At 41.9% G+C, this 15,275-nt stretch overlaps 1 protein-coding gene and 1 long non-coding RNA gene across 2 annotated transcripts in view; both read right to left on the bottom strand.

Annotated features, from left to right (window-relative positions):
* The window catches only part of LOC139621558 (uncharacterized), a 292,521-nt gene that overhangs the window by 89,393 nt on the left and 187,853 nt on the right, over nucleotides 1-15,275 (bottom strand). The window lies entirely within an intron of this gene.
* Nucleotides 5,936-9,494, bottom strand: sstr1b (somatostatin receptor 1b). Its single transcript, XM_071478160.1, has one exon. The coding sequence runs from the start codon at nucleotides 8,273-8,275 to the stop codon at nucleotides 7,169-7,171; it is 1,107 nt and encodes a 368-aa protein (XP_071334261.1). The 5' UTR covers nucleotides 8,276-9,494; the 3' UTR covers nucleotides 5,936-7,168.

Raw genomic sequence — 15,275 nt, 5'->3', positions numbered from 1 at the left:
ACACAACTTAAAATCTTAAAAAGTAACCTTCTTCATCACTGCATTTGTGCCTTGTCAGGTTGTGAATCTTCCAGTCACTACCCAGAGCTCATGAACATAGGTGAGGGTCAGAGTGAAGAGCTTTGTTTTTCAGCTCAACAACAACCAGATGGAAGACGCTTACATCTTGAAGTCTCTTCAAGATGGTGTGACCTCGTCAGATAAGGGAACCTGGGGGCAGCCTCCTGGAGTCAGACCTGGGAGGGTAGCTTGCCAGCGAGCGTCTGGTGACCAGGCCTTGGTCCATGGGGTCTGGTCGGGCACAGCCCAAAGAGGTATACGTGGAGCCTGTATGCCGCCACCTGCAGGAACAGGGATCGGGTTGGGGTGTGCTGATCCCTGACATTGTGGACTAGCTGCTTAACATGGTTTTGTATTGATGGTCTGTGTTGTCCACATCCTACTTGGTGCTGTTCAGCTGCTTCTAATGTGACTCTTTGTGTGTTTTATTGTTGTTTTAATAACTTGTGTAACATCTGGACAAGAGACATTTAAAATTAGCCTTTTGGCTAAAACAGTGATGCTGATTAATGTGTATTTTCTGTGAAAAGATTTTCTTCCATCTAAGAGGAGTGCATACATTACTACAGAAAAAAATGTAGCATGACAGAAACAGTGAGTACCTGCCAAGAACATCAGTCCACCTCCAGAGGAAACTTGGCTCTGTCCTCTCTGTGTCCCAGGTGACTGTCTCTCAGACAGACTTCCTGTCTTGTTCACAGAGAACCATTTTAAACTTTCCTTTCTATCACTCAGTGTGTTTTACGAATGCCTCTGAATTCTCTGGGGTCACACGTCTTACACCACAAACATATGTTGACTTCTGTCATCACTACATCTGAACTGTGGGGATGGACCAGTAGCTGTTGTTGCACGTTGCCTTTGGTGTCCTGAGACTGTGACTCTTCAGAAAGTTTCCGTGATCTTCAAGTCACATCATAGTGATGGATGATGGATGTCAACCCGCAGAATGATTCAGTATGAGTTCTCTACAGGTCAGGGTCCTGCAGGTAAACACATCGCTGCTACTTCTCCAGTCTGTGTGGTGTGTTCAGGGCGTGCTGGACACATGAACACATTTCTGACAGTGTGCATTTTTGGCTCAGTAATGATGTGGGTGTGTTGCAACCGACAGTTTCCACCATAATTAACCAAGTTTTCATTGATCTTACTGCACCGCAGATGATTCACAGATTCATTCAGTGTTCAGCCTGAAACAAGCTGCATTAAACTCACAGTCTGTCACTTCTGCCTCCAGGGCTCTCTCAACCAAAACAGTAACAAAAGATGAAAAAGTGTGGGACCATGGGAGTTGTCGTCTTCTCCTGGTCTGGATCCTTCAGTGTCAGTGGTTTAGGAGGTTTTGACCTGGAGCTGAATTCTCCACAGAGGTCTCCTCCTCTCCACAAATAATGGAGGGGGCATCTCAGAGTGGATGCATGGATGGGACCTGAGCTGCAGTTTTCCTGACTGTTTTCTCTGAGAACTTAAATCCAGACATCCAAAGATTAAAATCCTTCATCTTAAAATATATAGTTTAAAATGACTGAGGTGTAGAAAGTGAATCTTAAAATGTGACTTAGAAGAGGATAAAGGTCAATTTTGAGCTTCTGGCAGGCAACCACAACACTTTAGTAAAAAAAATCTTCATTGAAAAACATTCAGGGGAACCACAGTGATGACACTTGAGCATCATGACAGGCGACCAATGAAACGGAGCGTTACCATGATTAAAGTCACTATTTTTCTGGTTTGAGAATTGATGGAAACATTTGTGATGATGTAAGAACACAACTCAACAACATGTAGAACAGTAAAATTCATTAGTGAGGATTAGTGGTCATGTTGTTAAGATCTATGGAGAGTTTATGCAGACTGAAGATAGTGTGATATTCTTTTTTCAAGCAGTTTACAGGACAGTGAAGGAGAAAATCCTTCACATTCCTCTTGCAATGTAAGTGCTTTTATTTTTGGACTCAGACTGTGGAGGTAAAAAAATGTGGCAGGGAATTAAAAATAATAATTTGTATTCCTAATCGTGACTTCCTGTGAATTCATAACTTTCAGCTATGCTGCACAGTTCAGTATATGTACAGTATATATGACCCCAGCTCTATCACTCCATCAGCTGTTGGGGTGCAGCATCAGGGCTGATGAGACCACGATCAGATTCACATTCTTTTCTGTTTGCAGAAAATTCAGTTCAGCACTTTGTTAAAACAGTGAACCACATTTTTTCTTGAACAAATCACAAACTGACAGGTTAGGATGTTAAGGATGTTTTCACCTTGAAGGATTTCCAGCCTCCTCAGGAAGTCTCTCCTCTCCACACTGGTTTTCTTCACATGGTCATTTTATCTACAGAGATAAATGTGATTGGACAGGTCTGATGAAGATGGTTTCATGCAGCTGGTTTTCCAGTAAACATACGGCCTGCTACAGAAATAGAAATGGTCAATTTCTCATTCCCAGGTCATCGACCACTGATGCTGGTGTGAGATAGTATGAGTGAGGTGCAGTTATCACCGCCGCATCTGTGCACAGTACATCTGCCAACTGGACCAGAGGGAGGAAGCAGTCCCTGGGATTTTCAAAGTAAATGAACAGTGAATGCCTGCTTTGCTGCAGGTTGAGCTGCTACCAGTCTTCTTCAGTGAGTTTGTTCATAATAAAATTACCATGACAAACGATCTTTTCTTGTTGCTGTATTGGCACCTAGGTGATGGGACTGTTACTGGAGGGTGTGGCCATAGTTCTAAATGATGACTTTCACCTGTTTGTCATGGGGTAGGGTGAGCACAGTGCAGCGATATATTTTGTGGACCGCAACACTGCGTGATTTGTACCTGTGTTTTATTACCTTCTAATATTTGCATGGATACATTGAGCCGTGTGGAGTTGTGCACGTATGTCATGTAAATAAAGAGTGGTAGAGCCACAGCAATATAAAATCATTTGAGTGTGCATCATCAGTTAACTACCGTGTTTAGCCTGCCGCGGCTTACTGTTTGATATTGGTTCAGCGTTTTGCCAGTTAGCTGCAACAGATACCAAAGAGATGTCAGCGGGTTTGACAAGGCATCAGTATGCAATGGCCTACAATGGCCTCCTCCTCCTGCTGCCAAGACCTGCCAACAACTTAAAACCAATTGATTAGTTCTGGTGTTGAATTAGAATTTGTGTAGTTTGGTAAGGTTTATTTTTGTAAGCTGTAAAATTAACTTTTTTTCTTTGTGTCGAGACTTTGACTTTCAAAGACATTTCTTTTGACTTTTCTTTTCTTTTTTCAGATCAGCACAAACCTTCACTTCAGGTGGATTGTTGCACTCAGTGTCATTAAATTTGATGTAATTTAATGAGTAATTCATTTCTCAGTCAGTCAGTGAAGGACAGTCCCAGTCATAGATTCCCTGTGTCACCACAACCAAGGTTTAATTTGGCCAACCTGATTAGACTGATTGAGAGTGATTGACAGGTGACTGTCCCTGCTGAGTGACTGATGTCAGTCTCCACGGTGACGCCTTCATAAACCAGGCAGGGAAAATTGATTGGATGCTGGTTGATGTGAGGTTACAGCTCAGTCCTCTGGGCTTCAGTCACAGTCTGCACCACATTAAACCTGTGCAGAACTGGATGGAACTGTTAGTAAAAGTGTGTGTGTGTGTGTGTGTGTGTGTATGTGTGTGTGTGTGTGTGTGTGTGTGTGTGTGTGTGTGTGTGTGTGTGTGTGTGTGTGTGTGTGTGTGTATGTGTGTACTTGTACTTGCTACATAGTAAGGACCAAAAAAAGTATTTTACTAACAGAGTGAGGACATTTTGGGAAAGTGGCCGGTCCTCACTTTTTGAGACACCTTAAAATCACATTTTGAGGGTTAAGGCTTGGTTTTAGAGTTATGGTTAGAATTAGGTTTAGGTTAAGGTCAGGGTCAGGGTTAGGGTTTATAACATATATAAAATGCCCATATGGTGGGCCATAATATATCATCAGTGTGACTGTGTGTGTATGTGTGAGTGCGTGTGTGTGTGTGTGTGTGTGTGTGTGAATGGGTGACTGTGGCTTTAATTGTAAAGTCTAAGGAGAAATAATAATTAGCATGAGGCTCCTAAACCTCCCAGTTTAATCACACCTGTTGTCAGTGTCACTATCTGCACATGACATCTTTAATCATACTGTTGTAGATCATCCCATTATTCATGTGACCTCAGGCTGTGCCACATGTTAGAAAGAGTAACAGGAAATTACACACACACACACACACACACACACACTGACACACACATACTTGTACTTCTATCTTTGTGAGGACACTCATTGACATAATGCATTCCCTAGTCCCTTACCCTAACCTTAGCCATCACAACTGAGTGCCTAACCCTAACCCTGACCCTAACCTTAACCTAAACCCAATTCTAACCATAACTCTAAAACCAAGTCTTAACCCTCAAAATGTGATTTGAAGGTGTCTCAAAAAGTGAGGACCGGCCAAAATGTCCTCACTTTCCCAAAATGTCCTCACTCTGTTAGTAAAATACTTTTTTGGTCCTTACTATGTAGCAAGTACAAGTACACACACACACGCACGCATGCTGCCATATCTCATCTTAAGATAAGAATCACACACATTTGTCTTTTGTATGATTCTAACAGATTTCCTGTGTTTTGGTGGTTCTGTACAGACAGGTGTGACATGTCTCATCTAACAGAGGAAGACGAATAAAACTTCTTATTAAACCCAGGTCAGAAAGTCACCACCTCACCACCACCAGGACAGAAGCAGGTGGGTGAGTCCAGGCTTTCAAAAAATGCCATAGGTGAATGTATATATATAGTACATACTGTACAGACAGACTGAAGTCAGCTCCACAGTAGAACCTGTTCTGCTGTTTTCACTTCACTGTGCCTCTGCACTTTGGATGCAGTCAGACAGAGAAGGAATAAAATGACAAGGATGGAGGTGTGTGAAGTGGCCCAAAAAATAACAGACAGTCTGAAAAGAAAAGTTTGATTTTATATTTAGATAAATGGATAAAATAAAAGAGTCGAGAGTCCAGTCCAGTGGTGGTGACGAGCTTGGACAGGGAGAGAGAGAGAGAGAGAGAGAGAGAGAGAGAGAGAGAGAGAGACACAACTAACAGGCCTTTATCAGGTCTCTGTTCCCCCCTTCCTACCCATTCCTGATACACAATTATATACTATTATTATTATATATAATGTATATTAATATATTGTTTCATTATATTATTGGGAGTTTAGATTATTGTTATTCATTCAGGATTTTTAGGTAATATTGACTTTCTTTCTAAATTAATATTGTACCAAGAAATTGCTAAGTTTGATCTTTAAGTATCTTAATGTTCTTTAAATTTTTCATCCTTTTACCTTATTTTTCTATGGTATTTGCACCTGCTTGCTTTATCTCTTTATGTTGAATTATTCTGTTGGATTATATGTGGCCGATGGCCACTGTTGTTTCCTATGTTTAAATCTATATAATGGTGATTTTCTCAACCTTTTCCATCTGATGAAAATCCCCAAAATGTTGGTGGCCCACATCTGACCGCATAACAATACAGGCCAAATAATGCCTTTTCAGAGCACTTTTTATTTTAATAATAATGACTGAACATTCAGGACTGAACTAAAAGCAGATTTTTTAAAAACATTTAAAAACATTATTCATATTTTTATCTTATATGTATATATATGCATATACTTTATATATATGGATCTCTTGTCCAGAGTTTTTGACCTCTGTCACTAAGATCTTCAGGTGTGCACAACTTTACAGTGACTATTATTAGGTTGGGGTAAAATTTACTTTGGGTCATGAAATTAATTTTTCACCTTTTTGAGAGACTTACCCTGCAACAGACAAAACCAGAAGTGAACAGAATAGTTTTGAACCTTTGTAATTTACAAACCTCAGATTGAAACAGATCCACTGACAAATAATGAACAAACACAGAAAATACAAATACACAAATATAGAAACATTCACAGAAGGAATCAAACATTGTTTCAAAGCCTTGAGAAAATGACACTTAATAATTTAACCTTTCTCTTACATGACTGATACACTTTTTGTTTTGTTTAAAAATATTATTAAATTAATTATGTTTATAATTAAAAGTGAAACTTGCTGGGGCAACCCAATAGCTGAGTGGTTAGGGTGCGTACTCTTGCTTGGCTCTTAGCAGGCAAGTCACTGGTTCTACTCCCAGCCAGACTATTTCCTTCATGGCATCCCCCCTCTACTGTCATTCTTCACTTTACTATCAAATAAAGGCACAAAGCCCCCCCCCCCCCCCCCCCCCCCAGGAAAAAAAAAAAAAACTTGCTAAAAAATTTAACTTGGTAACACTTTCCCCCAAAAATATCAACTTATCAGAACTTCTGAATTTAACTTTGTTTTATACAAATCTACACAACTACATATAAGATCGACAAAGTCCATTACATTTAAAAGTTATGAGTAAGAGATTTGAACAGCATGTGGTAAAATTTCTGATTTGTACAGCAGCATGTTATGGAAAGTGCTATTATGAAAAACAATACAAACAAATAAGACCTTTAATTTAAGATACACATCCTGATTTTGTATAATGTCCAACAGCACCACATAGATCCCTAGTGTCCTCCCAGATCATTGTTTACAATTGGTCCATTATTGTTTATTTTGTACATAAATCTGTAAGTTTTCCAAAACAGAAAGTAAAAATGATTTTCTTTGCAGATGATATACATTAGTTTTTCTGTGGTAACCTTTGGATACTGTTGAAAAGAAGTTGTAACTATAGGATACTACATAAATATTCTGTCAAATTCTCTTGCATTGCTTTAAATATACTTCAAAAGACAGGCATAACAACAATTAACAAAATTACTTTACATTATTAAACAGTGGTCAGAAAGAGAATTTAAGATATTTAGTTGTGTTTTTTTTTTTTTTTTTGTGTTGTGGAATTTGGGCAGTTTGGGGATGCTGTTGGGTACTATAATGGTGTGTATCTTTGAATAAAAAGTTGAATTATGATAAATGAACATGGAATTTCGTATTTGAAATTAGGTTGAGAAACTCCTCTTCAGGTTGTGGCTACTTCTTCTTTTAGGTCCTGCTCTGGTTGAATGTTACACTGTGGTTGTGCGGGAGGTGTATGTCCCATTGCGAAACACCATCTCAGAAGCCATGCAGTCTTTGGGAAAATCCAAAGGGCTACATGTTGCTTGTCTCTTCAAAGCTACGTTACAGTAATCCACCTGTTCCGCATCCAGCCCAGACTCCAGCCAGCGGAAACACACGATGCGCTGGAATGAACGCCGGAAGTTATCAGACACAAAGCCGTAGAGGATAGGATTGGCGCCACTGTTGGCATAGCTGAGGATGACGAACAGCTGAGTGACCATAGGGTCTGGGGGCCGGTGGAAGACGCTGATCAGCTGCACAATATAGAAGGGCATCCAACAGAGAACGAACACCGCCACAACCAGCAGAACCATGCGGGTGATCTTCTTCTCTGAGCGCCGACGTTGAAGCCAGCCAGCCTTTAGCCCCACTGCTCGCATCCTGGCCACCATGAGACAGTAGCACAGGCAGATGGCTCCGACCGGCAGCAGAAACCCCAACAGGAAGGTATAGACCACAAAGGCTTCTGACCAGGCCGCCTCAGGCCACAAGAAGTTACAATCCACACCACCGTCCTGTGCTGGTACAGTATCTGCAAAGATAATGATGGGCAAGATGACTATGAGCGACAGCCCCCATACGCAGACATTCACTACTTTGGCCACAGTGGGTCTGCGGTAGCGGGCGGCTTTGATAGGGTGGACCACTGCTACATAACGGTCCACGCTCAGCACAGTCAGGCAGAAGATGGATGTAAACATATTGATACCGTCCACACTCAGCACCAACCGACACATCAGGGACCCAAAGGGCCAGTGACGCACGGCAGCTGACGTGGCCAGGAAAGGAACGCTCAGCATGAACAACTCATCAGCAATAGCCAAGTTGAGGATATAAATGTTAGTGGCTGTTTTCATCTTGGCATATTTCAGAATGACATAGATGACCATGGCGTTGCCCGTTAGGCCTATACAGCAGACGAGAGCGTAGATGGAGGGGATGATGATTTTACTGGCATCCGGCTCCTGGTAGTAGTCCTCATAGTCCAGGCTCGTGTTATAGGGCAGGCCTGTTGGGTAGGACACATAGTCCAGGCTCCCGTTGAAATCCATTGTCACTTTTGGTGATCTTTAATCTTAGATAATGCTAGGCAAAAGAGTTTATGAGGCAACTGCTTAGGGCCCCAGTTTTGTGATGGGGCCCTTGAGGGCTGACAAACTCCAGAGCAATGTCTCAACGACAAGAAATAGAGTTCCCTGCTCTCAGTGAGGCCACACATACAAGATTTTTTCTTAATCTAACAATAATTACATTAAATTAAACTGACTGTAAATATCTATATAAATATCTATTTTTTGATCAGTGATTGGTTGTTAGAAATGTCCATTCACAGCATGTTCAAGTCTGTCTGGCTGCTGATTGGCCAAGTGCTGTTCTGTCCCGCCCATTGAACACTTTCAGTCCAGAGAGCCACATCAAAGCTTCTTCACTGAGAGGCTGCCAACATGGGTCAGTAGGAAACCTCCTTTAAGGGCCTTTATGTGTTGATGAGCACTGGCCTTATAATGGGGGTTATTTACAATGTGACAACACTGAAGTTATTTATTTAGATTTTTATTGTTCTTCATATTTATATTTTGCAAATTTGACTAATGTGAACATTTGTAATAGGAAAAAAAAAGTTTAAATTTCATATTTCTCCTAGATGTCAGAATTTTTTTGCCTAGTGCTCCCTCAGCCAGCCTACTGTCAGGACTTTAGGTCTCTGTTGTCCTTTTGGTTTCTGTAACAATCCACAGAAAACAGGATCATATTCATATCACAAAATCATACATATACACGTTGTCTCTTCTTAGTTACTGCCATCCAAGAAAGAAGAAACTGTCCATTATTCCTTCTTCTCGCAGTCCATATGTCCTTTATTTTCCTGGGTCTCTTGTGTTTGCTGGTCAGTGGTATCACGTTGCAAAGACAATCTTGATCATATTTTTCCTCTTAGCTGTACAAAAACTGGTTGTGCAACAGTGTCTCTCAGGGTGCTGACTGTGCAGGGTTCAGTGCCATCATGCACTGCTGCAGTTTCATTGATGATTAAATACACATCTCTGTGCCAATCTGTTGTTGGTGCAGGGATAGACCTCTCCGCTCCATCTGTTGATTCCAGCAGGTCAAATTATGTTGAGTGTGTGTAAAGGTGGTGCTGTTTGGCTCCTGGGGTCATGTTGTGTCTTTGATAGAGTCTTGTTGCAGAGAGCAGAGATCACAAGGTTCCTGCAGAGGTTGCTCCTCAGGACACATGATGCTCCTGTTTTCTGTGACCTGAATTATAACAGCCTGTGGGAAAACAAAGAGCCGTCACTTTAGTTTGCCTTTGACAGACACTGAGCACAACATCAAAGTGCATGTGAGTCATACCTAAGAGGACCTGTCACTGTGTCAGGCTTCCTGATACACCACTGCTTTTACTGTGAATTTATAAGCCTGAAGACATGTGAAATGATTTGTGGCTTAGCGATAAATATTTCCATAAAAATCACTGTACATCAGTTACAAAACTGATGTACAGTTTTATAACTGATGTGCGCCCCCCCCCAATATGAGTGTCTGTATGTGTTATTTCACAGGCTCTCTGCAGCAACACTGATTACCAGAAGGCCATTTGTGATAACTGAGAGGAACAGACTCAGAGTGTGGTAAATAACCCTGGACACACATGATAAACCCACACACATGATCTCTCTTATTCAAGTGGTTAGACCTCCTGCTGGGACCGTGTGGATGTAAACACACTCACTGACGTCTCCATTCATATTAGTGCATGGAGGAGGAGGAGTCTCAGCTTAACACCCAACACAGCTTCGTCAAACTAAGACCGAATGTAATACTCCTGTCATATGGGATGGGTGGTAGAGATGGGAAAGATGACCTGCAGGGGTTTATGTCATCAAACCACTCTATAACTAGACTTTAATAATAAGAATAATAACTTTAACTTATAACGTAAACTTCAGAGTTTACAAATTGCTTTGACAATCGAAACAAAACTAATAACAGACAGAGGCTCAGAGGACGACATCAAAACACAAAGCTTGATAAGTTAAAGAGGGAAGACAAACAATATAATCCAATATGAATGAGGACAATTAGAGAGAGTAGATGCCGTATAACAGGGATAAAAGGACAGTAAGTCCCTGACTCTGCCTCATCTCCTCCATCAGGTCGTTCCTGATGGCCAAAGCATGGGCACTTTTAGATTCAAGCCTTGACTTTAGAACAGCCAGAAGGACTCTGCCCGAGGAGCTAAGGCTGCGTACTGGCTCGTATGGCGTCAACATTTCTGGATGGAAAATAACCAGAAATGGTTTAAAATTAAAAATGTGACCTAAAACTGAACCTTGCAGTAGACAACAGGTAATGTGAGTTGTGAAAGAGTCGTAATTACCTATGGTGACCGAGTAGGTTCTATCTAACAGGCAGGAGTAAAACTCTACCTTTAGGAAGTCAGTGTCTGTGCTGTGTAAATTCTAAAACCCAACACTTCTCAAAGATGAGACATCTTGGGTTTAAATCACTTTTGATAAAAACAGAAGTCTAGTGATTGCCCTAAAATTGGTCACTACAGCACAATATCCATTAAATTTGGGTTTAATCACATCGAGGACAAACTTTGGGCCAACATGAAGCAGCCATGTTGGCAGTGCCTGACTCTACCTAATTCCTGGCTAATCCAAAAATGGGCAAAGAGGCGGGGCATGTGTGGAGCTGAGACTTTGGTGTATGACGGTTTGTGACAAGCATACTCTCACCCACCTGTCATTCAAAGAGGCCACGCCCTCAATTCTCCATACCTTTAGTCCTTAATCAAATGTAAACAGGTGAGTTATATCGAATTCAGCCCATACAGTTGACATGAAGGAGGAAATTAGCTCTAGAGACCAGAACAGTTTCTGTACCAGGCTATAAACATGTTTATTTCTGCTGTAAAGTTGGACATTTTAACATGGGAGTCTATGGGGACTGACTCACTGCTGGAGCCAGACTCTAGTGGTCATTAGAGCAAACTTTGTCATTTCAGTGTTGGCTTCATGTTTCAGTCAGGGCTAGAGGCACCTCCTTTATGACATGGTTTTCAGAGTATCACTGTGTCATTCATGGAGAGACATATTTTGTGGTTGTCTGCTAAGAACACACACTCAGCTTGTTGCTAAGCAGTCTACAGCATCGCAGCACATGATTTGCACATAACAGCTGATCCCCACATGGTGCAGATTAGCTCGTGTTGAATGATAACTGTCGAGCAGAGGCAGTTTCTTGACAGTCAGGTTGACATCCAGACCTCTGTGAAAGGCTGTTTACAAATTACAGCCAACACATGGTGTCCAATTAGAATCAGAAGTCTTCTCTGTTTAACTGCGGACATGTCAGTTCCCTGCTCACCCTCAAGCGTCTCACAGAAAGCTTCCTCTGTGCTTCCTCCTGCTCTCTTGCTTTGCATAACCTTGCTACTGCAGTGCAAATCATGTTCTCATGCAACTATTTATCTTTGTGCTTTTCAGGAAATTAATGCCTCCAGTGAATATATTCTCTCCAAACCTTTTAGAACCTGATTTTACTATAATATAAATTTTGATATTGACATCTTACAATGCTGTGATCGGGGTGTGTCCAGTCCAGATTTTATCATGTGTGGGTCACAGTTTGAAATATCTGGGCAACTGCATCTCCTCATTCTGGGGTATTTAGCTCAGTGGTGGTACATGACTGCTTTAGGTCAGCTACTAGTTCAACATCAAGACCTGAGCCCAGGACTCTGGCCTCTCCACCTGTTCACCTCCATTAATTCCACCCCTGTGAGTCCTCAGTAAGTTGGATTCTCTAGCAGCATTTGAAACTTCCTTAAAATAAAATGAAACTACCTTTAGGAGCAACTGTCAGAGGCCAAAAAAGGAGATGGTCAAAGGAAGCAGAACGGAGCAGCTGGAGGAGAGAAGCTGTCCTGTTATGCTCCTCCCCTTTCTATGACGCCTTCCAGAGTGGGCGTTTGGATCAGCTATTAAATTTTCAGATGTGGGTGGATGATGAATTGCACAACCCAGTCTCATTTGAAGCATGCTAAGGGCTTTACCACACACTGCACTACAAGAACAAAACTGCCAGGGCACCAGGGCCTCGTGGACAAGGTGTTGACCGTGAATCCTTTATTTGTAGCTGGTGAGGGACCTTTGTCTCTCTCTACTGTCAGATATCTAATTAAGATGTAAAATGCCACAATATCAGAGTGTTTATATTCCTAATGGCACAGTGTTCTCTCAAATGTAATTAAATAGTTCCATATGAATAATGAATGAATGCCTAGAAAACAAGGTCCCTCACACCGTTCAGTGAAATCGACTTTCACTCACTCACTCAGCTCACGGCGGACTGAACTGAGGTCTGTGCATAGAAAAGACAGATTGATTCAACGTCTTTGTGTCTTGATGATGCTCCAGGTTTATTGGCTCCTGCAGTTTGGCTGAGAGCAGCTTTAAGTCTGCTTTTGCAAATTGATGAAACGGTCAGATATATGTGATATGTGATATGTTCAGGTTGTTTTTGGCTCTTTGGTCCAGACTGAAATATTTCAACAGTCTGATGTATCGTTAGGATTAATTGTTCTAACTTTGCTGATCCTCTGACTTTTCATTAATTTCATCCAATGAGCAAATACCTGCAAACTAATGACATTCCCATCAGCCTCTGCTGCACTTTGTGCTGGTGTTGCTTAGTGAATGTTAGTACAGAACTGTTGGCGCATCTTTAGACTCTTGCTGACTCTTTACAGTGTTTGTAACAGTTCTTACAGGAATAAAATGTAATGTGCTACACAATGGATCGACCGCAGCATTATTTTCTTTAAGTGTAACAGTCATCGGGTGATGTTTGTTCATGTGGACGGACTGAAGTGGTTCTAGAGAAAGAAAAATGCCTGTAGAGATGATTTATTGTTATTTCATTGCTTTGCTTAGTCATTTTCATGCCTTTGAAATTGCAGCTATGCAATAGTGCTCCACTTGAGTCTTATTACGCCAAGATGCGGGTAGTTGAAACAACTTATTTTCAGTCAGAAGAACAGTAAAACATTCTGAGGAGTGAAATATACATCGTGCAACTGGAATATGATGTTAATTGTGAACAGTGATTGGAGGTCCAGGAGACAGCATCGCTTTCAGGACAGGTGTTTTATTTTGATACAGGCATATGTTTTGTTTGATGACAGTGACCTTGACTGTGAAGAATATCTGTGAAATGAAATGGGCTGTGATAGGGCAGAATAAACCTGTCTGTTCCTCACTGCCCCCTCTAGACCTGAGGCAGCTAACACTTCCTGTCTGTCCATTACCACCGTGTCCTGTCTGAAACATTTTCACGCCTTCGGCCGAACACTGTGACGAGAGGTGAAGAGGTGATGGAGGGTGTGGTGGAGGACTCTGAGACCGTGAGTGGAAGGAAAGAAATTTCAAGTCCACATGCAAACAACCACAAAGACTGTTTGTCTCTCTCCTCAGAGTGCACCGGTGTCGGGCATGCCGGACCTTCATCGTCATGGTGACAACAAAAAAACACGACCATGATGCTTTGATTAGGCACAAACTCTACATAGTTATGTTTCCACTAACAAGGACTAAAACACAGCAGTGTGGGTTAATGAGGAGAGGAAGCAGTGGATGATGAGGATGAGTAATGGAGGTGAGGGTGTGGATGGAGGTGGAGGTCGTCATGTGATTGGTCTGGGACGTCTTGACAGTAGGTAACTGGGGGAAGGAGACTCAGATGGGGGAGGGGGGGTCGCCTTGTTTTTTTTATGGTTAGCTTGGTTAAAAACCGTCTCAGAAAGCTGCTGTCTGATTTCACTGAGCACCTCAGTCAGACACGTGAGGAGCTGTGAAGTGGACCTCTTGAAAAGGCCGACGACTGAAGAGTGAATCACGCTGCTGCGAGAGTAAAGTTAGTTGTCATCTTATCACAGCTCCTCACAAAGCGTTTGTGTTGAGCGAAGGACTAAACAATCTGAGGCGTCTGAAACACTGACTGCTCTGTTTTAGACACCAACACGGATCCAAAGTCATCAGAGTCTCCGCCAGACGAGATGAAAACCACGCAACAACACGGACTCCAGCTCCAGAGATGCAACAGAATCACATTAACTGAGAAATGAACCTGGAAATAAACACGCTGTGCCACCCACCACTACTCAGAGGCTTAAAGGGCAGCCACTGGCGCAACATGGGGAGAATTAAGCTTCATATAAAAAAGTCTTTTGATTTTTTCTTTGATTCCCTGTGAAACAGATCATTGGCTTCTCTTTTCTTTCCCATGATCTGAAAAAGGAAAAGATGTGTGGAAACCTCATGTTTAAATAGCTGCACGGTCAGGTAAACACACCTGGACGCTTCATGTTGATGAGAGCACCTGCAACACCCATGTCCTCGTGTTAATCGGTGACGACCACTGGTCACTAATCGCATCTCAGGCACGTCGTGTTGGGTCTCCAGCAGTTTTTCTGGTTCAGTTCTCAGGTCATGTTATTGACGGGTGCTGCAGTTAAAGAAATTACAGACAATCAGTGACATCTCTGCTGGGTTACATTTGTGGGTCAAAGGTCCAAGCGGCCATTTTCCACTTCCTCTCTGTGCCTCTGTCCAAACAGCACGACATCACAGAGACAGAGCACTTCAGAGAGACCCACTCTGACTTCAGAGAGTCTGTGTAGCAGCTGCTGATCAGCAGAATGAAGTGTGCTCCTGCAGAAACATCAATGATGGATGAGGAAGATGAGGCAATCTGAAGTTTTAAATAGTCTTCCTCTCCTCAACAGGCTGCTGGCTCCGCTCCACCCTCCCCATCCCTCCTCTCAGCTTTAATAAGGCAATCATCCTTTTGAAGTTGCATTAGTGCTGCTTGGTGGAGGGAACACAGTGTAATAATAAGAAAAAAATAAACCCCAAAAAATTAAATATCACGCTATGGTAATACTTTATAAAAATATGTGTGTTATGTAAATACTGCTCAGAAATTGAACCACTCATGCAAATCCCATGAACAGATAAAAGCCCTGAAGCCTTTGAATTTTTT

This window comes from Trachinotus anak, unplaced genomic scaffold (genome assembly GCF_046630095.1).
Source record: "Trachinotus anak isolate AG129_WGS33_773 ecotype Australia unplaced genomic scaffold, CSIRO_AGI_Tana_v1 ptg000005l, whole genome shotgun sequence".
NCBI classification, from domain to species: Eukaryota; Metazoa; Chordata; class Actinopteri; order Carangiformes; family Carangidae; genus Trachinotus; species Trachinotus anak.
The sequence above is the reverse complement of the archived record's forward strand: the minus strand, read 5'-3'. Positions and strand labels throughout refer to the sequence as shown.

Coding starts and splice junctions, on each gene's coding strand:
- sstr1b (XM_071478160.1), bottom strand. CDS start 8,275: ATGGATTTCAACGGGAGCCTGGACTATGTGTCCTACCCAACAGGCCTG.